Source organism: Halichoerus grypus, chromosome 10 (genome assembly GCF_964656455.1).
Source record: "Halichoerus grypus chromosome 10, mHalGry1.hap1.1, whole genome shotgun sequence".
Classification (NCBI taxonomy): domain Eukaryota; kingdom Metazoa; phylum Chordata; class Mammalia; order Carnivora; family Phocidae; genus Halichoerus; species Halichoerus grypus.
Window position 1 is genome coordinate 112535466 of NC_135721.1, and position 21312 is coordinate 112556777.

Sequence of the window (21312 nt, forward strand, 5' to 3'; positions counted from 1 at the left end):
CCAGGGAACCGTGGGCAGGGGAAGGCAGGGAGAAAACGTGAGCAGAGTCAGGGAGGTAGGCCGACAGACTCACATGCCAATTATCCTGCATCAGGATTACGTCTGGCTGAGAAAACAGGTAGCTCGACTTGCAGGGGCTTCTCTGGAGTTAGGCAGCAGCCACATCAGGGCGAGCATCTTGGGATCCTGCTGGGTCCCGTATGGCTGCCAAAACTTCAGGCTCAACATCATTGTTTAAAGCAGGAAGCAGGGGCAGGGTTGGATTGAGCTCGTTTCTCACTTTTACCAGGAAAAGCAAACATTGTCCCTGGAACCATCCTCAGCAGACTCCTGCCTCCTTTTCATGGGCCAGAGGGTTGTCACATGGCTACGGCTGGCTGCTCCGGGTGTCAGGGAGGCTGGGAAGAATGTATTCGCCTGGACAGTAGACGAGACCTGGGGGGGGGGGAGAGCGGAGATGGGGAAGACCCCCAGTGTTGACCCACCTTCTCCTGGGGTAGAGCCCAGAAAGGGGCAGGCATGTTAAGTAAGTTGAGGGGAATGCCAAGGACAGAGCGGCTCTTTTCCACTGTCCTTTGAGACTTTTCAGAGAAGTCCAGGGTAGTCTTGGAGTAAGAGAAAGGACCCTGCTTGGCCTGGCTAAGAACAGTGGTGATATTCAAAATACTTCACATCAGGAGGGATGCTGAGTGAGTCTCAGGGCTGGTGCAGAGTCCTGGAGACTAGCTGCTGTGTTAACCCTTTAGTTTCCGGTATGAGAGGGACCTGGGAATGTGCCAGAGGCAGCTGGAGTGGAGGAGGGGATACTGAAGGGTCTTGGGCAGCAGCTCTTTGCCAACCAGGAGGGAAGCACTGAATTATTTTAATAACAAAGCATACCCCCTGAGTATCAGCCCTGCCTCCGTACCCCCCTTAATTTCTGGGTAATCTAGACATTGAACTGATGGCCACTGGGTCTGTTTTAGGACCCGATGTGGTGGGGATGAGGTGGGCTTGGTGTTGGGAACCTAGAAAGAGGACAAGATGAGAACCCCAGAGCCGGGCACAGAACCACAGCGAGCTAATGTGAGGTGGCGTTAGCCAGTGTGACCACTAGGCCTTGATGAGTCCGCAGGAGGCCTGACCAGGTCACCAGCAACCAGCTGTGGCTAGAAAGCCAGTGGATGTTTTCAGTGACATCCAGATCCCAGCAGATGCCAGCCAGCAGCCCATCATTGAATCTCCTCACCCCTAGCTCAGCCGTCATATTTGGGAGGAGCAGGGGAGGAGAGGAGGAATCGGGAAGCCTGAGCAATTATACCAAAGAGACTGAGTCTCTCCGAATTCAAGAAACCTCCAGAGAATATTTAAGTTGTTGAATTAGACCAAGTTTTAAACTGAAGTGAACTAAATTTAGTTCTGCACTCCACCCCTCCCCTCTGCGTTGTTCTACAAAGAGTGAGGAAGCTATGTTTTCTTTGCTCAGTCCCAGACATGGTGCGAGGGAGTCTGTGACCTTGTTGCTGTGAAGATGTGATGAGCTTAAGGAGTGAGGAGTCAGATTGAAGTTCATACGCCAGCTCTGCCATGTCTGGGCCATGGGCTGTGCGAACAGGGCAAGTCACTTCCTGCGTCTGATGTCAGAATCCTCCTCTGCAAAATGGGTGTCCTAGCTCTGAATGGGGTGGCTGTGGGGTCAGATGAGATCCTCTGGTACTTTGCAAGGGCTCCATAAAGCTGTCTCTTCTCCTGAGCAAGAGGCACAGCACTGGCTGCCTTCTTCACACATTTCAGACTTCAGAAAATCTGCAAGAACAATGCAAAGAATTCCCATAGATCCTTCACCCAGTTTTTCCAAATATTAACATTTTATCACTTTTACCTTATCATTTCTTCTCTCTCTCTCTCTGTGTATATAAAAAATATAAATATATGTGTGTGTATTTATCTGTATATCAGACATGATTCTCTTTATGCCTAAATACTTCAGTGGGTTTTTCCTAAAAACAAAGACATTTTCTTATATAACCCCAGTACAGTGATAAAACTCAGGACATTCACATTGACAAAATTCTATTGTCTAATCTTCAGATCTTGTTCAGCTTTTATCAGTCCTTTACAGCAAAACAAAACCTCTGGATCACATAGTAAACCCAGCTGTCAAGATTCTTTGATCCCCTTTAACCTGGAGCAGTTCTTCAGTGTTTCATGACATTGACGTCTTTGAGGAGTCCAGGCCGGTTGTTTTGTGGAATTTCCCTCAGTTTGAGTTTGTCTGATGTTTCCTCATGACTGAATTCAGCTTATGCATTTTTGGTAGGAATATTCCAGAAGTGATGCCGTGTTTCTCTCAGAGCATCATGTTGGAGGCAGCCATCACCCTTCTGGGGGCTGAACCAAGACCCAACAGTCTAGACAGTTTTTTCGGAAGCTCACACCTCACACGTGCAGAGCTGCTTCCGACCCAGCACCCTAACAGACCATTATCTAAGCCTACATCCCACCTCCTAAGTCATATGGATGCACCTAACAGGCCAAGGAGATGAGGCAATTCTAGGGTGGAAGATTCCTCAAGATACTTCACAGATGAGGCCCCCAAGCTCAGAGAGGGAAAGTGACTTGTCCAAAGCCACACAGCTCCCGAGGCACAGAGCCGGGACTTGGACTTAAATCTTTGGACTTTGGGTCAAGTCTTCTTCCGAGACAGAACAATAACCACACAATGGAAGGACAGGCCATCGTGAAGGGAAAGGTTTGGGAGGAAGAGAGCTCCCTGGCCCTGGAGGTATGCAAGGTGAGCTAGGGGGGTGGACAATGCTACAGAAGGGATTTTTGCTGTGTATTGAAATACTGTTTCGAGGTACAAACATTCATTCCCCAAAGAGTCACTGAATGGCTGAGCTAGTGATAACAATACTATCAATTGGCCATTAGTAAGGACTAACTGCTTTACACACCTCAGCTCATTTAATTCTCACAGTCATGGTACTATTATCCCCTCCTTTTCTAGAAGGCAGCTGAAGCTCTTAGTGAAGTGAATTGTCCAGGTCACACACCCAGTAAATGGTGGAGCTGGGCCTCCACTCTGGTCCTCTAGCGCTTGATTTTATCTTCCAGATTCACCCTTACTTGTGTTTTTTAAAATAACATTTTTTTTTCTAATTGTAAAAGTAATATATGTTCATTGGAGAGAACTTGGAAAACAGAAGCACAAATAAGAAAGCAAACATCATCAGTATTTTCACTATACATAAATACCCACAAATAAAATATATGTAAAATGTGATTTGCAAATAAAAAGGAATAAAACTGCACAAAATTTTTGGTGTTTTGGTTTTTTTGTCTTTGTTTTTTACTTACCAATGTATCATGAGCATTTCCATATGTACTTAGATAGTCTTCCAAAACAAGATTTTTAGCACTAAAAAGCTTCCCAAAATTTCTTTAAAATTTTCCAATTTTTATTACTTGAGTAGAGTGGTTAGAACACATTGTAGGAAAATAAAACATAGATGAGCTTCAAAATATTTACCATTCTTATAATCTCTGTTAGCTTTTTAAAAAAAGATTTTATTTTTATTTTATGTTTTTAAGATTTATTTATTTGTTTGAGAGAGTGAGAGAGAGAGAGAGAGCGCGAGCGCATGAGCGGGGGAGGGGTAGAGAAAGAGGGAGAGAGAGAATCTTAATCCCTGAGATCATGCTCTCTCTCCAAAATCAAGCCAAAAATCAAAAGTTGGATGCTTTACTGACTGAAGCACCTAGGTGCCCCTAAAGATTTTATTTTTAAGTAATGTCTACAGCCAGAGTGGGGTTTGAACTCACAACCCTGAGATCAAGAGTCACATGCCCCTCTGAGCCAGCCAGGTGCCCCCCTCCCCCCGTTAGCTTTTGTTACATATTTTCTCAGGATGGAGTTACCCATATATTTTTTAAAAAGTTAAAAAACCTGTTTGTATGTGTATATATATACTATTATATATCGTGTATATACTATTCATATATATAATATTAATACATAATATATAATATATATTATATTCATATATATACATGCTTTTAAAAAATATTTTATTTATTTATTTGAGAGAGTGAGAGTGAGAGAGAGAGAGTGCAGAGTGCTCAGAGGGAGAAGCAGACTCCCCGCTGAGCAGGGAAGCCGGGTGCAGGACTCGATCCTGGAACTCATGACCTGAACCGAAGGGAGTTGCTTAACCAACTGAGCCACCCAGGCGCCCCTTACATCTACGCTTTTATTCATCCGCTTGAGATAAAGAGAGAGAACGCACACGAGCTGGGGGGAGGGGCAGAGGGAGAGGGAGAAGCAGCCTCGCGGAGCAGGCAACCCAACAGGCAAAAATATGGAACGCTTCACGAATTTGAGTGTCATCCGTGCCAATCTTCTCTGTATCGTCCCAATTTTAGTATATGTGCTGCCAAAGCGAGCACTATCTGCATTTTCATAGAGATTCTTCTATTAGAGATTAGAGGAGTTTCTTGTTTCAGTAATGGGTGGATCCCTTTGGGCTTACAAGAAAGGAAAAGAACAAGGGGGTGACCCTGACAGGTAGGGTAGGGGGTTTGGGATAAGATTTGGTGACTCCCTGCTCCCTTCCCCACCTGGGTTTTCCATGGCAGAGTTGAGTGGAATTGCTTATTGTGCCAGGGCTGCCTCGAAGTCTGAGAGCCAGGCAACAATCACGTGTTGGCCCAAATGATCCTTGACAATGGCTCAGGAAGGCACCTTTCTGGAGACTGACATACAGAGTGAACTTTCTTCCGTCAGTGGAACACATCAGGCTTCTCTGGTGATACACCAAAGGAAGTTATTGGTCATGTTTAGGGGATATTCTTTTCTTTTTTAAAAAACAGAAAAATAGACTTATTTTTTAAAAATGTATTTTATTTATTTATAAAAGAATTTATTTTTTTAAGTAATCTCTACTCCTGTGTGGGGCTCAAACCCCCAACACTGAGATCAAGAATCACACACTGCTTCACTGACTGAGCCAGCCAGGCACCCCTTATTATTTATATTTTTACTGAAGTATAGTTGATACACAATGTTACATTAGTTTCAGGTGTACAACATAGTGATTCGATACCTCTATAGGTTAAGATGTACTAACCACAGCGCTATTACGATACCGTGGACTATATACCATATGCAGTACCTTTTATCAATGGGCCATTTGTATGAAAAAGAAGTATCTCTCCACAGTGGAATCACACAACACAGTGTGATGTCTTCATTGCCGTGTGCTTTTCCTGCAGGGGAATCGAGGCAATTCCCATCTCTCATGCACACAGCCCCTGGCTCCAGGAGGGCTTCTTCTGGTTTATTTGGACTACTATTGCTCATATTTGCATGAGCATATATTTGATAAAGGACTCATTTCCAGAATATATGAAGAGCTCCTATAAACCAGCAAGAAAAAGACAATCTAATAATATAGTGGGCAAATATTTTAGACATTTTACAAAAGTAGGTATACAAATGGCCAATATGCCCATGAAAAGATGTTCAAAATCATCAGGGATCAGGGAAATGCAAATTAAAACCATAATGGGATACCATTACACACCCACCAGAATGATTAAAAAAAAAAAATGGACCAAAGTGAGTGTTGGTGAAGATATGGAGCAACCGGAATGCTAATACCTTGCTGATGGGAATGTAACATGGACAACCACTTTGGAAAAACAGTTGATACATAACTTTTATAAGAGTTACTTATAAAATTAAATAGAAATATGTGTATACAAAGACTTCTCTATTAATGTTTATAGCAGCTATATTATTTCTAATATCCCATAACTGGAAACAACCCAAATGTCCAGCAAGTGACTGGATAAATTGAATTATATCCATACAGTACAATACTAACAACAATAAACAATAAACAACAGTAACAATATAGTCTGATACACACAACATGAGTTAATCTCAAAAACATTATGTTAAGCAAAAGAAGCCATATACAAAGATGAATATACTGAATGACTCTATTTATACCACGTTCAGAAAGGCAAAACTAGGTTGACTTAAAAAGTAAGAAGGGGGTGGGCGCCTGGGTGGCTCCGTTGGTTACAGTGTCCGACTCTTGGCTTTGGCTCAGGTCATGATCTCAGGGTCTTGAAATCGAGCCCCTGTCAGGCTCTGTGCTCAACAGGGTGTCGTCTTGAGGATTATCTCCCTCTGTCCCTCCCCCTACATGCATGCACACACGGGTGCGCTCTCGCTCTCTCAAATAAATAAATCTCCAAAAAAGAAAAAAAAAGTAATAAACAGATTGAAAAAAAAAAAAAAACGAAAATCCGAGACAACTCATTTCTCCCTTATCTCTTTTCTTTTGAGCACACTTAGTTAAATTTGGGTAAGTTATCTGTGCTTATGATGCAGCTCCATTTGTCTCACAAAGAATAGACCCACCGAAGAGAAAGGACTCTGTAAATGGCAAATGGATGATTCTCAATGGGAAGACACTGTCCTCTAGGGGTTATTTTCGGAATTTGCTGATGGCTTTTTTTTTCTCTTTCTTTTGATAGTCAAAATTAAAGGAGTCCTTATCGTAATTTAGTAGGTTGGGGACCCGGGATGCAAGATGGCACGCAATGTGTGTGACTGTCCTGGAAAATGAAGTATTGACCAATTTCCCAAACAAAATTCAAATGTCCTGCTAGACATTTATATAGGTAGAGAAACCCATTTATAATTCTCTGAGCCCAGAATCTAAGGGTATTTTGCAAGTACCTTTTGCATATTGAATTTTCCTGGAATGAAACTACTGTGTAAATTAAGGAATGATTATACTTTGTTTTGGTTAGAACTTTGCCCAAGCTGTTTACCATTTTGGAAAGTCAGGATACAGACAGTAAACACTTAGGGTAGTATTTGAACTGTGCATATGGCATTTGCAGCTCTTGCACTCAGACTATGTATAGGTACAAGATCTGACATGTTTCATTATGTCTTTAAGTGTATTTACACATCAAAATACATATTATTATAAAATAGTCTCTTTTCTCCTTTATATTATGGTTAGGACTTAATCTGATCTTTTGCTTGCAATTATGTGAGAAGATAGGTTACAATTTTATGAATTTTATTTTAGGACAGAAAGGGGGCACCGCAAAATATTTATTTATTTATTCATTTATTTTTTTTAAAGATCTTATTTATTTATTTGAGAGAGAGGGAGAGTGAGAGAGCACAAGCCAGGGGGCGGGGAGCAGCAGAGGGAGAGGGAGAAGCAGGCTCCTTGCTGAGCAGGGATCCCAATGTGGGGGCTCCGTTCCAGGACCCTGGGATCATGACCTGAGCAGAAGGCAGACGCTTAACCGACTGAGCCACCCAGGCGCCCCTGCAAAATATTTATTATAAAAGGGAGCATTGGGTCTAATAGGACCCTGGGAATGTCGAGCTCTCACCAATAGATTAGTGGGACCTCATGAGGGGATAGAGAGAGGGGCCATAAATACCCTTCCTCAGAATTCCGCCAAGAAGACCCACATTTCATTGATGTCTATTTCTCCCTAAGCATAGGGGCTCGGTGTTTCACAAAGAAAGAGCAGACATATTCCTCCCTATAGAAGTTTATAGCAAGGATACACAGAAATGTGAATACATGGAACACTGCATGACTCATCCATGTATACTCTTGTAGCCCTGCTCACAGCCTTGACTGAAGTGACAGTCATATGCAGACCAGGAGACCACTCTCCCCCATGCCCCAGACATAGTTAATTGGACAAGAGGTTGGCACCTCCCCAAGCCAAACCAATCCTATAGGCTGGCCAGTGACCTAGGAAGTGGGTTGGTACAAAATGATGAACTGCATCAGTAAGAATTTGGGAACAGAATTGGAAAATACAGAGAATAAGCAGTTTATAATTGGAATGAAAGCTGAAAAGATGCCTTAGTAAAAGTCAAGCAAGGGACACCTGGCTGGCTCAGTCCTTTAAGCATCAGCCTTTTGCTCAGGTCATGATCTCCAGGTCTTGGGATGGAGCCCTGAGTGGGGCTCCCTGCTTAGCAGGGAGTCTGCTTGAGGATACTCTCTCTCTCTCTGTCCCTCTGCCCCTCCCCATTTCTTCCTCTCTCTCTCAAATAAATAAATAAATAAATCTTAAAAAAAAATACAAACATCACAATATTGTGTGGCCTATCACACTGCCTGCCTCTCAAATCTCCTCCCATATGTCTCTTCCCTTGCGCACCAGGCTTTAACCGTATGGCCATTCTTTCAGTCTCTGGAACCAGCCACTTGCCCCTAAAAAGGCTTATGCCCATGCTGTTCTCCCTGGAATATTCTTCTGCAGATCCACTCCCAACTCTCTGCAAGCATGACTTCTCATCCTGCCGATCCCAGGTTGAATGCCACTCCCTCAAAGAGCATTACCCTGACAGCACATGGAGGTCCACCTCCCTCATGAGCCCCCTACTCCTATTCTCAATCACTACACTCTTCATAGCCCTTGCTACCATATGTAATTATGAATTTATTTCTTTAATGCCTTTTCCTCCACAGGTTGTAGGCTCCACGATGACAAAGTGCATATTTGTTTTATTTACCTCATTATAGCTAGAGACTAACTTGGTGTCTGGCAAATAACAGGTATCAATAAGTACTTGTTGGGGCGTCTGGGTGGCTCAGTTGTTAAGTGTCTGCCTTCGGCTCAGGTCATGATCCCAGGGTCCTGGGATTGAGCCCCGCATCGGACTCCCTGCTCGACGAGCCTGCTTCTCCCTCTCCCTCTGCCTGCCGCTCCCCCTACTGTGCTCTCTCATTTTCTGTCAAATAAATAAACAAAATCTTAAAAAAAATAAGTACTTGTTATATGACTAAATGAACAAATGGATCTATGTTTTATGGGAATTATGGTTCAGTAGCTCTAAGACATGGTAAAAAAAATCCTTAGTTTTACAACAATTTAGATATGGTTTTCGATGATATATTTCCAGCATTATGTGTATGTTCATTAATTTTCTCCATTTTTCCCTAATTTGAACCCACAGTCTAGTGAGCATCTGGTTGAGGCTCAGGCTTCCCTGATCGGGCATGCCTCATGATTTCCACTGATATCTCAACCATACTCACCTCAGGATGCCCACCTTCACTTCACCAGCATCAACACCCTACTTTTTCTGTTTTCCATTAATTCAACTACCAGTTATCGACTATCTACTAGGGGTGCCAGGCATTATTCTAACTACAGAGGATTCAGCAGCTGACAAAACAGATAACTTCCTGCCCTAGGGGAAAAACCCTTTGTTGAGATGACTCTGTGGAGAACCATGGCTTCTCATTTAAATTCATAGACCCAGAAGCCCTTGACTGAAGTGGGGGTTGGGTCCCTTTGAGGAAGGACTCTGTAACAACGCCACAAGCACATACTGAAAATCTTTCTTTGGGCCAGGGCACCTGTGGCCATTGACCAGGGTGATTCTATAATTGGGAAAGGCAACACTGTTTCTGAGTTGACTCTAATAACTAGGGACCCAAAATGCCATGTGTCAAAATTGGAGGATGCATGGAGGTCAGATGACACAGACATTTTTGGACCAAGAATGTCTCATGGTTTGTCTGTTTTCTTTCATTCAGCATAATTATTGGAAGAATCACCCACGTTGTAGCATCAGTACTTCATTGCTTCTTATTACTGAATAATATTCCATTGTATGGATATACCACAACTTGTTTGGTCCGTTCACCTGTCACCAGTTTAGAGTGTTTCCAGTTTTGGGCTTTTACAAATAAAGCTGCTGTGAGCAATTATATTACGAGTCTTTGTGTGGGCATATGCTTTTGTTTCTCCTGGGTAAACACCTAGATGTGAATGGTTGGATCATATGGTACATTACGCTTTTTGAGAAACTGTCTAGTGTTTTCAAAGTGGTTGCACTGTTTTACATTCCCACCATGTAATTTTCACATATATTCTTCTCTAGGTCTTCATGATTGATTTATCTTTTCCTTTCTTTCTGGGCTTAAAGATTTTGAGACACTTAATGTTCATGGATTTTATCTCTTTTTGAAAAACTTGATTTTTATTATAGATTGAGAAGTCAAAAGAATATTTAAAAATATATAAAAGTATAAAAATAATAAGACAACAAATATCTCCATACCTACCATCCAGATAAAATAGTAGAATATCAGCATTACCCCTTCCAATTCCTATACTTAGAGTTGACCATTATCCTCAATATGTGCTTTACTGCTCATTTTATCATCTATGTCTATGCCCCTAATAAAACATTTGTTAATAAGTGTACAATTTTGATCAAGTTTTGGAAAAGGTTTGGTTAAGATTTTGACTGGAATATCATTGAATCTGGGAAACAGTTTGTGTAGAATTGATGTCTTTAAGACATTGAGTCTTCTAATTCATAAACATGGTATGTCTCTATAAATTTAGGCTTTCTATATTGTCTTTTAATAAGGGCTTCTAATTTTCTCCATAAAATTGTTGAACGTATTTTGTTTGAAATAGTCACAGGTATTGGGAAGTATGTTTTCTTTTGGTTGTTAGCAGTTTGACTATGTTATGCTTAAACTTGATTTTCTTCGTGTCTATTTTGAAGGGAGTTCATTAGGCTTCTTGAGTCTGTGAATTGAGGTCTTTCAACAATTTTGGAAAGTTTTCAGCCAATACTTTAAAAAATATTTCTTCTTCCCCATTTCCTCTCTTTTCTCCTTCTAAGACTCCCAATTAGATATATGTTAGAACATTTGAAATTGTCCCATAAGTCTCTTATTCTCTGTTCTGTTTGTTCTGCATACTTTTTCTCCCTGTGCTTTTATTGTATTTCCTATTGATTTGTCTTTGAGTTTCCTGATTCTTTCTTCCACTCTGCCTAGTCTGCTGTTAAGCCCATCCAATAAATTCCTAACTTTAGATTTTGTATTTTTCAATTTAGAATGTCAAATTTATTCTTAGGAGATTCCATTTGTGGTAGACTGATACATTGATGATCCCCATGAATCATGTCTCCAGTATTCATGCCTTCGTGTAGTCCTTTTTCATACTGACTGCAGGTCATATTGCTTTGGCCAATTGGCTGATGAATGGATAAAGGTGTGGTATATATATATAATGGAATTTACTCAGCCATCAAAAAAAAAAAAAAAAAAAAAGAAAACTTGCTATTTGCAGTGACGTGGATGGAGCTAGAGTGTATTATGCTAAGTGAAATAAGTCAGTCAGAGAAAGACAAATAGTATATGATCCCACTCAAATGTGGAATTTAAAAAGAAAACAGAGAACACACAGGAAGGGGAAAGGAAAAAAGGGAGAGAGGGAAACAAACCATAAGAGACTCTTAACGGTAGAGAACAAACTGAAGGTTGATGGAGGTGAGGTGGGCATTGGGGGAATGAGCTAAATGGGGTTGAGCATTAAGGAGGGCACTTGTGATGAGCACTGGGTATTATATATAAGTGATGAACCACTAAATTCTACTCCTGAAACCAATATTGTGCTGTATGTTAACTAACTAAAATTTAAATTAAAAAGCAAATATTGCTTTGGCCAATGGGATTTAAGAAAGCATGATAACAGAAGTTTGAAAATGCTGCATATTGGGGTTTACCTTCTTAGACCTAGCTTTAACTTCCTTGAAACGGAAAGGTCATATGGACAGAGATGCAGTCATATGGGTGACCCCAGGTGAGAATATCAGAAGAACCACTCAATTCACACACAGAAATCTGAGAATTAATGAATAGTTGTTATTTTAATCCACTAAGTTTTGGAGTGATTTGTCATGTAGCAATAGAAAACTGATATAGTATTTTTCTGTATATTGGTTTAAATTATTCAACCTTTCAATCTTTCCCTCTAATTTCTGTAACATATTTATAATAGTTACTTTATTTTTTTAAAAGATTTTTATTTATTTATTTGACAGAGAGAGACAGTGAGAGAGGGAACACAAGCAGGGGGAGTGGGAGAAGGAGAAGCAGGCTTTCCACTGAGGAGGGAGCCCGATGCGGGTCTCGATCCCAGGACTCTGGGATCATGACCTGAGCTGAAGGCAGACGCTTAACGACTGAGCCACCCCGGTGTCCCTATAATAGTTATTTTAAAGTTGTCTGTGAAATCCAACACCTGTGCCATGTTTGGATTTGCCGCTATTGACTATTTTTTTCTAAAGATTTTATTTATTTATTTGAGAGAGAGAATGAGAGAGAGAGAGCGTGAGGGGGGGGAGGGTCAGAGGAGAAGCAGACTCCCTGCTGAGCAAGGAGCCTGATGTGGGACTTGATCCCAGGCTCCAGGATCAAGACCTGAGCTGAAGGCAGTCGCTTAACCAACTGAGCCACCCAGGCACCCACTATATTTATTCTTGGTTATGGATCTTATTTTCCTTCCTTTGTGAAGGGCTTTTAATATTTTTCAATTGTGTGCTAGAAATTGTATTTAAAAGAACTGCAGAGTGTAGAGTAAGTGTTGTTTTCACTCAGGGAGAGTATAGCCTCTGCAAACCAAGATAAAGTGTTCTCCGTTCTCCTTGGGTACAAAGGAACATTTTGGAATTTCAAAGTAATGATTTTTAAAAATATTTTTATTTATTTATTTGAGAGAGAGAGAGAGAGCACAAGCAGGGGGAGCAGCGGAGGGAGAGGGAGAGGGAGAGGGGGATGCCGGCTTCCCGTGGAGAAGGGAGCCGGATGCGGGGCTCGATCCTAGGACACTGGGATCATGACCTGAGCCAAAGGCAGACGCTTAATCCACTGAGCCACCCAGGTGCCCCTTCAAAGTAATGATTTATTATTAGATAAACATGAGGTTACAGAGATTAATGATGTAACTAAAGATGGCTAGTAAGAGCACAATAGAATTACTGAGAACAACCTGAGTTAATCTCTGAAAATGAACACCCTCATACTTTAAGCCTGCTATCTTAAAAAATTCTAGAAACATAAGGATACATAAACACACTTTTCATTAGCTGACGGAACAATGATATCATCATATGTCACATAGATTCCAGAAGATTCCACTGCACACTTGTGAGATAGACTGAAGAAGGCAAATACTGTCTTATTATTATTATTATGAAAATATTTTGACTTCACCTGAAAGGGGATTTCCTGAGAACTGGCTAGGGTAGACTAAGAGGCGAACACAGAGATCAGCCACATGTGTTTATTGATAGAATTTAGGAATCCACTGGGGTCAGACTCAGGGCGGCTCCGTCTGCATTTTCATGGCGTCAGGCTTCAGAGAACTTAAAATGGCCATAGCTTTTCTCTTGGCTGGAACTTGGGCTTCACACAGCACAGTTTATTATTGGTGCAGTAAACATAAACACTTTCTCTCCTGGAGCATTTCTGACGGCATCTGCCGTGAAGATTCCAGCATTTTTGGGTGCCGCCTGACACACAAAAAAAGAAAAATGGAGACAGTGTCAGCCCTGAGAGGCGGTATTAAAGCAGGTGTGATAGAGGGTCCTCAGTTTCCCTTGCCTTTGACCGTTGGGCTCCTTTTTCTCTCCTTCCCTTTTTAAAAATTGTGGTAAAATACAAAGAACATAAAACTTACTAGTTCAAGCATTTTATTTTTTTAAAGCTTGCTTGCTTATTTATTTATCTATTTCTTTTTTTAAAGATTTTATTTATTTATTTGAGAGAGAGACACAGCGAGAGAGGGAACACAAGCAGGGGGAGCGGGAGAGGGAGAAGCAGGCCTCCCGTGGATCAGGGAGCCCGATGCAGGGCTCGATCCCAGGACCCTGGGATCGTGACCTGAGCCAAAGGCAGACGCTTAACGACTGAGCCACCCAGGTGCCCCTACCCCTATCTATCTATTTCTGTAATCTCCACACCCAATGTGGGGCTCAAACCCATGACCCTAAGACCAAGATAGCATGCTCCTCCGACTGAGCCAGCCAGGCACCCATCAAACATTTTATTTTATTTTATTTTATTTTTTTTAAAGATTTTATTTATTTGACAGAGAGAGCACAAGCAGAGGGAGACAGAGGGAGAAGCAGGCTCCCTGCTGAGCAAGGAGCCTGATGTGGGACTTGATCCCAGGACTCTGGGATCATGACCCGGGCCGAAGGCAGCCGCTTAACGCACTGAGCCACCCAGGTGTCCCGTATAAACATTTTAAAGTGCATGGTTCAGGGGCATTAAGTACATTCACAATGTTGTGCAACCATCACCATCATCTAGTTCCAGAACTTTCTAATCATCCAAAAGAGAAACCCTGCACCCCTCTCCCCAGCCCTGGGCAATCACCGATCGGCCCTCCTCTCTATAGATTGGCCTGCTGTGGATATTTTATGCCAATGGAATTATATAACATGTGGCCTTCTGTGTCTAGCTTCTTTCACTTAGCTTGTTTTCAAGGTTCATCTATACTGGCTATTTTTTGTTTTTGTTTTTGGCTAATATTCCATCACTTTCTTCATAATTTTACTTTTTTTTTTTTTTGCCAAGGTCTATCATTACGAGGTGGCTGTACTTAGGTTTTTTTCATTAATTGTAGTTAAGTACATATAACATAAAATTTATCATCTTAACCATTTTTAAGTGCACAGTTCGGTGGTGTTAAATACATTCACATTGTGTATAGCCATCATCACCAGCCACCCCCATAACTCTTTTCATCTCATAAGACTGAAACTCTTATACTCAGCAAACAGTAACCCCCATTTTCCCCTCCCCTGGAGCCCTTGGCAACAACCCATCCATATTGTTGTTGAAGCCTTTCCTGTTCCGGAATCTTGACCAATCAACAAATTGCAAGGCTTACAAACACAGCTCCCGAAAGAAGTGTTCTGACAGTTTTGGGGGTGGCATGGCACCCATGACCTCAACCTAGAGGCACACGAATCTGGGACAGTTGCTATTCCAACCACAAGTTTTGCAGCAGTTAAAGATGAAATCTCTACTTGAGCCAAACAAGGACCTGTACCCTTCTCTTTGTTCTGTAAAAGCCCCAAACCTGCTCTGACTCAAGTTTTCAGGGGCTCCAGCAGCTGAATGAAGCCTGGGAGCTCTAGTTGTGTCGTTCAACCATTTCCTTTGGGCAGTTTCAAGCCCTGACTATTCTCTATTTCATTCATTCTTTTTTTTTTTTTTAAAGATTTTATTTATTTATTTGACAGAGAGAGACACAGCGAGAGAGGGAACACAAGCAGGGGGAGTGGGAGAGGGAGAAGCAGGCTTCCCGCAGAGCAGGGAGCCCGATGCGGGGCTCGATCTCAGGACTCTGGGACCAGGACCTGAGCCGAAGGCAGACGCTTAACGACTGAGCCACCCAGGCACCCTATTTCATTCATTCTTAAGTTAATTATAAGTTTCATTAATTTGTAACCTTTATTATTTCCTTCTTTTGGCTGTAGGTTTTGACCAGGTGTATTTTGTGATCAGGAGTAAGCTTTCTTTGAGATGATTTTTAGACCAATACAGGGGAGACTCTCGGGGGAAATGTGTGCTTCAGAGGAAAACTCGCATTGTCCAGAGCAGGGGTACTCAACTGGGGTGATTTCGCTCCTGAGGGGATGTTTGGCAATGAAATGTGTGACGACAGTTTTAGTTGCTGCAACAGGTGAGAGGTGCTACTGGCAATTAGTCGGTAGAGGCCAAGGATTCCGCTAAATATCCTACAATGCATAGGGCAGCCACAACAAAGAACTATCTGGCCCAAATCATCGATAGTGCCAAAAGGTCAATAATCACCAATAGTGTCAATAGTCCTTGGTCTTGGTCGATCACAGTCCTCAGGGTTATCTGATTTTGATTATGTGGGAGTTATTTTACAACTCTATGAGCTGTTGATAAATAATAGTAGGGCAAAAATAATTATTTCTCTATACTTGCAAGTATGTTCTGTTGCAGAGAGGTTAATTTGACTCTCTCTCTCCTCCCCTGCACCATGGGGGGAAAAAAGCCAGTTTCTATTTATGCTTTGATCCAGTTATAAAATCTGCCTTGTTCTCTCATTATGAGTTAAATAAAATCTTTAACACATGGTCATATATATATATATATATATGACCATGTGTTAAATGCATATATATACATATGTTAATATATACACACACATATATATGTGCCAGGAGTTTTTTTTTAATTATCTTTTAAAACTTCTTTTGAACCTTGAGCAAACTGCCATCACAAGAACTAGGTTCTGAAAAAATGTACTGAGAGAAATCTGATGTGTTATGGAGACACTAAGACGGCTAACTGTGTTTCTGGACGGTCGAAAATGGAGCTTGGTGGAAAATTTGACCCATCACAGTAAAGAAAACCTATAAACTCTTCTTTTGTTTTTAAGATTTTATTTTTAAGTAATCTCTACACCTAACATGGGACTTGAACTCACAACCCCACGAAGAATCACATGCTCCACTGACTGAGCCAGACTGGTGCCCCGAAAACTTATAAACTGTTCTAAGACAACACTGGTGGACAAGTTTTCACTGATCAGTGAGGGTAGTTCCAGTATATGTTCCACGTGCCAGCTTAATAACCTTTGGAAAAACAGTAAAAGTGGGACGTGAAAAGGAACCACTGTCTTAGGGACTCTATACAGCTCCCTAAATCCCAAGGATTTGTACTCACTACCATCTGCCTTTTCTGTGAAGGACTAGATGCTTTTCCTTGCCAGAAAGCAACAGTGTTTCCTGTGACTAAAAACAATTGTGGTTTGTCTTTCCTACTTGGGAACGCCTATCTGCCTTTCTAGTGACTGAGGTGCTCTTTTTACTGGGACTTTAATTAAGGATTGGCCATTTTGCCAAAAATCGTACATCCTTATCATTCTCAACCCTCAGAAAAAATAGAAAGAACTCACCATAAGTTAAAATTAAAACTTGCTAAACTGACAGAAGGCCCTGAAAAGCCTAAGTGACTCAGAGTTTCACTGTTCCCTGTTCCTCCCGCCCCGTGAATTGTAAAGGGCCATGAGAGCTTGCCCAGCTCTTTTTCCTTTTCTTGCTGTGCAACTGGATTAAGCTGGAACAATTTGTTGTCTTTCCACGTCAGGAGTCAAACCCTCGCTTTTGAACTCAGTGGTTGGGGATAAGTACACTCTTTTGCAAAACATCTGGTTCTCACGTGGGGATGAAAAGAATTGCGTGAAGGAGCTGAAAAACTTGGTAAGCTAGATGGGCTTACTAGCACTGGGGATAGGTTTTATGCTATGGCAATTTCTAGAGAAACGGTCTGGAGGGCACTGGAGAAGTTCAGTGCAGTGCCTGAGTTTTCCATGTGCTCATTTGTGAAGTCGTCCGAGCTGCTGACAATGTCACTAAAAATACTACCGTAGTCTTTTGACAATTCTAGGAGTTCCAGAAAACCATTGTCCATCATCAACTTGCATTAAACATCATTTTGCCATGTGAGGGAGCCACATGTGGAATTGTTGGTAATGCCTGCCACATTCACATTTCTTAGAAACCTTTCTGGGGTGTGTGTGTGTGTGTGTGTGTGTGTGTGTGTGTGTGTGAATACATCCACGTAAGCAAACCAAAGCATTTGTTGAGTGAACAATATAGTCTGACCTCTGGGACCCGTGAGTTTGCTTTTGGCGGCTTTTCCTGGATATTTCCAACAGGACTCTGGTCCCGGGTGCACACTTTTGTTAGTGATGCTTTTTCTCCTGATAGGAATACCCCTCATTAAGTGTGCCCTATCATGTCTAACCAAGATCACTTTAAATAGGAAGTATTAATAATAATTCATGAGGTATTTTATATGTATTCAATATGTCGATTTTCCCACCCAGCTCTGTCTACTGAAAAGATGTGGAATGAAGGACTAATTTAGTAGGACTGAATATCTCTAGCATCTAGATCATGGTTCTGAAATACCATTTTCCTACTTAAAAAAGAAAAATCAGAGCTTCTTGAAGAAATGGGGAATTCAAGATCTGGGCAGGAATTGTACAAGATGAGCCTAGAATATGTCGTTACACCAGATAACCACTTATGAACCAGTGAAATTGCTTTTGTCACTTAACAAAAGGACAAAGTCTGAAGTCACATCTTTCTGAAATTTTGTATTTGAAATCATATGGTCAGGACTGGAACATTACATTCTTTTCTGAGGAGCCAGTCTTTCAATACAGAAAAGTGTCCTTGATTTCAGAGCCAAGGGCAGAGTGTCAGAGAAGGGGTTTTGGGATACGAAATTCCACATCTCTCTTAATTTTGTACTTTCCATGGAAATAGAACCCTGAATCCATTTCTGAGCCTCAGCCTGATGTTAATCCCTTTAGACATGAAGTCTATCGAACACTACTTCACAGAGAAAGACAGATACCATATGATTTCACTTATATATGGAATTTAGGAAATAAAACAGATGAACGTAGAGGAAGGAAAAAAAAGAGAGAGGGAAGCAAAACATTATAGACTTTTAACTATAGAGAAAAAACTGAGGGTTGCTGGATGGGAGTTTGGGGGGGGGATGGGCTAACTGGTTGATGGGCATTAAGGAGAGCACTTGTGATGAGCGCTGGGTGTTGTATGTAAGTGATGAATCACTAAATTCTACTCCCGAAACCAGTATTACACTATAAGCTAACTACAGTTTAAATAAAAACTTGAAAGAAAACAAAACACATAACTTCATTTACATTTTACCTAAACTCTGTCCCTCTCCTTAATGCTATAGAAACCTTATTTGTTCCTTCTTTTGCCCACGGTTCCTTTGCTGTGCCAAGTTAATACGTCTGACTCCGTCGGACTACAAGTGTGTCTCTTGTGGTGTCTATAAGCTGGACTTTATCACAAGGAAACGATCACAAACTAGCAGGGATATATGCACAATAAGGCTACCACAAGCCAAAGATGTGGCAATTTGAATTTCAGCAAGAATAAAGATTGCAATGAGTGAAAATTCATCAAATATATTGAAAACTATTTTGTCACATTTGGGGGATGATAGAAAAATAAATCATTATCTTGTGGATTCACACATACAGGAAAATCACCAAGCATTTATTCCGTCTTTCTTATATAAACTGTCCCACTGAGTAACCAAATAGTAGATGATGAGTGTCTTTATGATTTTAGTATAATAAATTTCCAGGAACCAGTGAAAATCATATAAAATAAAGAAGACACATTTCAGTGTGTTCTGTGTCTTCCCTCAATCTGATACTACTACACAAACGTTACTGTTGTAGCAGGTTGAGAAGAGGAAATTGAAACTGAGGAGGTCACGGAGTTAGCAAATGGTGGGGCATTCTGACCCGGGTTCTGATGCTTGCGCCTCTACCCTGTGGTGAGTGGTGGGTCAGGCATTTGCCACAGGCAGAAACGAGGCCCGAGGTCAGCTTGGTTGAGGAAATTACACATTCTGCCCCTTTGGAAATGTTAGGTGAAAGCCTTGATGTGGGCAGAAGCCTTGATGTGGGCGGATAGCGAGGCTGGGGGTTGTGGGATGGGCAAGTCTGACCATGGCCCGAATTCGGTTAGCCTTCCCATGCCTCCCTCACCTGGTAGTCAAGGCCCATCAAGACCTGGACCTTGAATGCTTCCTCAGTTTCCCCCTCGCCATGCCCCTAACCCACTCAATGGTGTGCCAGTTTGCTGAAGGTTCCACGTTCTCTCCCACAGCTGGACCTTTCTTTGCATAAGCTGATTTCTGCCTGGGACACCCTTCCTACTTCCTTCTCTTCTCCTTCCCCTTCCAATCTCAACATACTTTTCAGGACTCTGGGTATCCCATCAGGAGGACTCTCTTGGCCCTCAGACTGGGCTGGTCCCTCCCATGTCCACCTCAGATCCCTAGACCCCCTCTGTCAGAGCTCATGTCACCCTGGGTTGTAAATGCTGTTCATTGTCTCCCCCAAGGCCATTGTCATTTATCTCTGTGGCCCTAGCCTCCAACACAGGGTCTGGCACAGAGGCACAGAGTATGTGAGTTTTTCTCTCTGGTTAAGGTGGTTGTGATCTTTACAAAGCCTAGAACATTCTGGGGACTATTTTGTGAAAGGCCCACGGTTGCCCTCTTCTTCCTTCTTCTCCTGCGCACCCCTTCCATTCTTTCTCATGTGCAAGGCCACCGGCAGCTGCTCCCTGAGAGAGCCGAGATGGACGGGGTGGCTGAGCCAGCAGCTCTGGATGTCGTGGTTGGTACCTAAGCTCTGGCACCTGCTGCGGGCGAGGGCTCCTTCTCTCGGTGTTTCCAAAAGGGCAGCCCATCCTCCCAGGCCTGGGGGTTCCGGGACCAGGCCTCAGTCTCCACGCCCTGCCCCTCCCCGAAAAGGTCCCCGTTACCTGGAGTGAGCTGGGACAAGAGCAGGAGGGCAGCCAGAGTCAGCAAAAGGAGCTTCATGGCTGGAAGTGGCCCAAGGTGAGGCTGCAAGTCCGAGGCGACGGCAAAACGAATGGGGCAGGCTCCGGCCTCTCCGGCTGGAGGTCCCTTTGTTCAGCCGGACCGATGTCACCCGCACGTGCCCTCAGCCGCCCACGGCTTCGGCCCCACGCTCCCGGAGCCCAGGGTCTGCAGCCACACACTCCGAGCTGGCACGCCTCCTGCGGTCATTTGGTCAGCGGGGGGTGGGGGGGGGGGCAGGCAACCCGGTCCAAGGTCCTGCTACCCGCTCTAAACCGCCTGCACCGAGGGACCGCCAGGGGGCGCCACGCACGCGGAACGCAGAGGGGCCGGCGAGACTTCACCGAGGTGACGGCCCCTGCAGGTGAGCCCACCTGGCGTCCCAGGCAGAGGAAGTCCGCCCAGAGGCTTACGCTGGGGCTGAAAGTGAGACACATGGTGTGACTGGAGGGAAACCGGGAGAACGGTGGTGAGAGATGAAGCTCCCAGCACCAGCCTGGCCGTGCCCTCCGCCATCCGAGTGCCAACCGCGCCGTGCACCTTACACCGCCGAGCAGGGAGCCCGATGCGGGGCTCGGTCCCAGGACCCCGGGATCATGACCTGAGCCGAAGGTAGACGCTTAACTGACTGAGCTGCCCAGGCGCCCCGAGATGTACTAAGTGTTAATGTTGAGTAATGCTAAAAGTGGGACCCTGGCATGTTCTGGACAACACAGAAGCCTCTAAGGCTGAATGCCATTGTGGTCTGCACAGCATCAAGATTCCACAAAGCCAACTGTGAAAAGAGATTGTTGGTAGTGGGAATGAGGGGCTCTTGATAGCTTTTCCAGAAAGATACCCAGGCTGGGGTGCCTTCCTTAAAACATTTGCCTGGGTCTCCAACACCACCTTGTTGGGGGTGCTGGTGTCAGAGGCAGCATCTGCCAGTGACCACAGGTGCACTGGGGGGAGGCCCGGTAGCCCACGTGGCACCTAAGGGTGACGATGAAACCCCAAGAGTCATGGGCAGGCAGCCTGGTCTTTACCA

The 21312-nt window shown here is 43.1% G+C and overlaps 1 protein-coding gene and 1 pseudogene across 1 annotated transcript; both read right to left on the reverse strand.

The window, feature by feature from the left end:
• Window positions 1-4334: 4334 nt before the first annotated feature.
• On the reverse strand, window positions 4335-4428 carry LOC118554412 (U6 spliceosomal RNA; annotated as a pseudogene).
• An 8789-nt stretch (window positions 4429-13217) lies between these two features.
• On the reverse strand, window positions 13218-20285 carry DEFB123 (defensin beta 123). Its single transcript, XM_036121875.2, has 2 exons — window positions 20228-20285; window positions 13218-13363 (listed from the first exon to the last, which is right to left on the reverse strand). Exons 1-2 carry the CDS (start codon window positions 20283-20285, stop codon window positions 13218-13220), a joined length of 204 nt encoding a protein of 67 aa, XP_035977768.1.
• Window positions 20286-21312: the final 1027 nt, after the last annotated feature.

Excerpts from the sequence above, each read along its gene's own strand:
- DEFB123 (XM_036121875.2), bottom strand. The coding sequence starts at position 20,285 with ATGAAGCTCCTTTTGCTGACTCTGGCTGCCCTCCTGCTCTTGTCCCAG. Across the intron at positions 13,364-20,227 it reads CTTGTCCCAGCTCACTCCAG|GCGGCACCCAAAAATGCTGG; the intron begins GTAACGGGGACC and ends TTTGTGTGTCAG.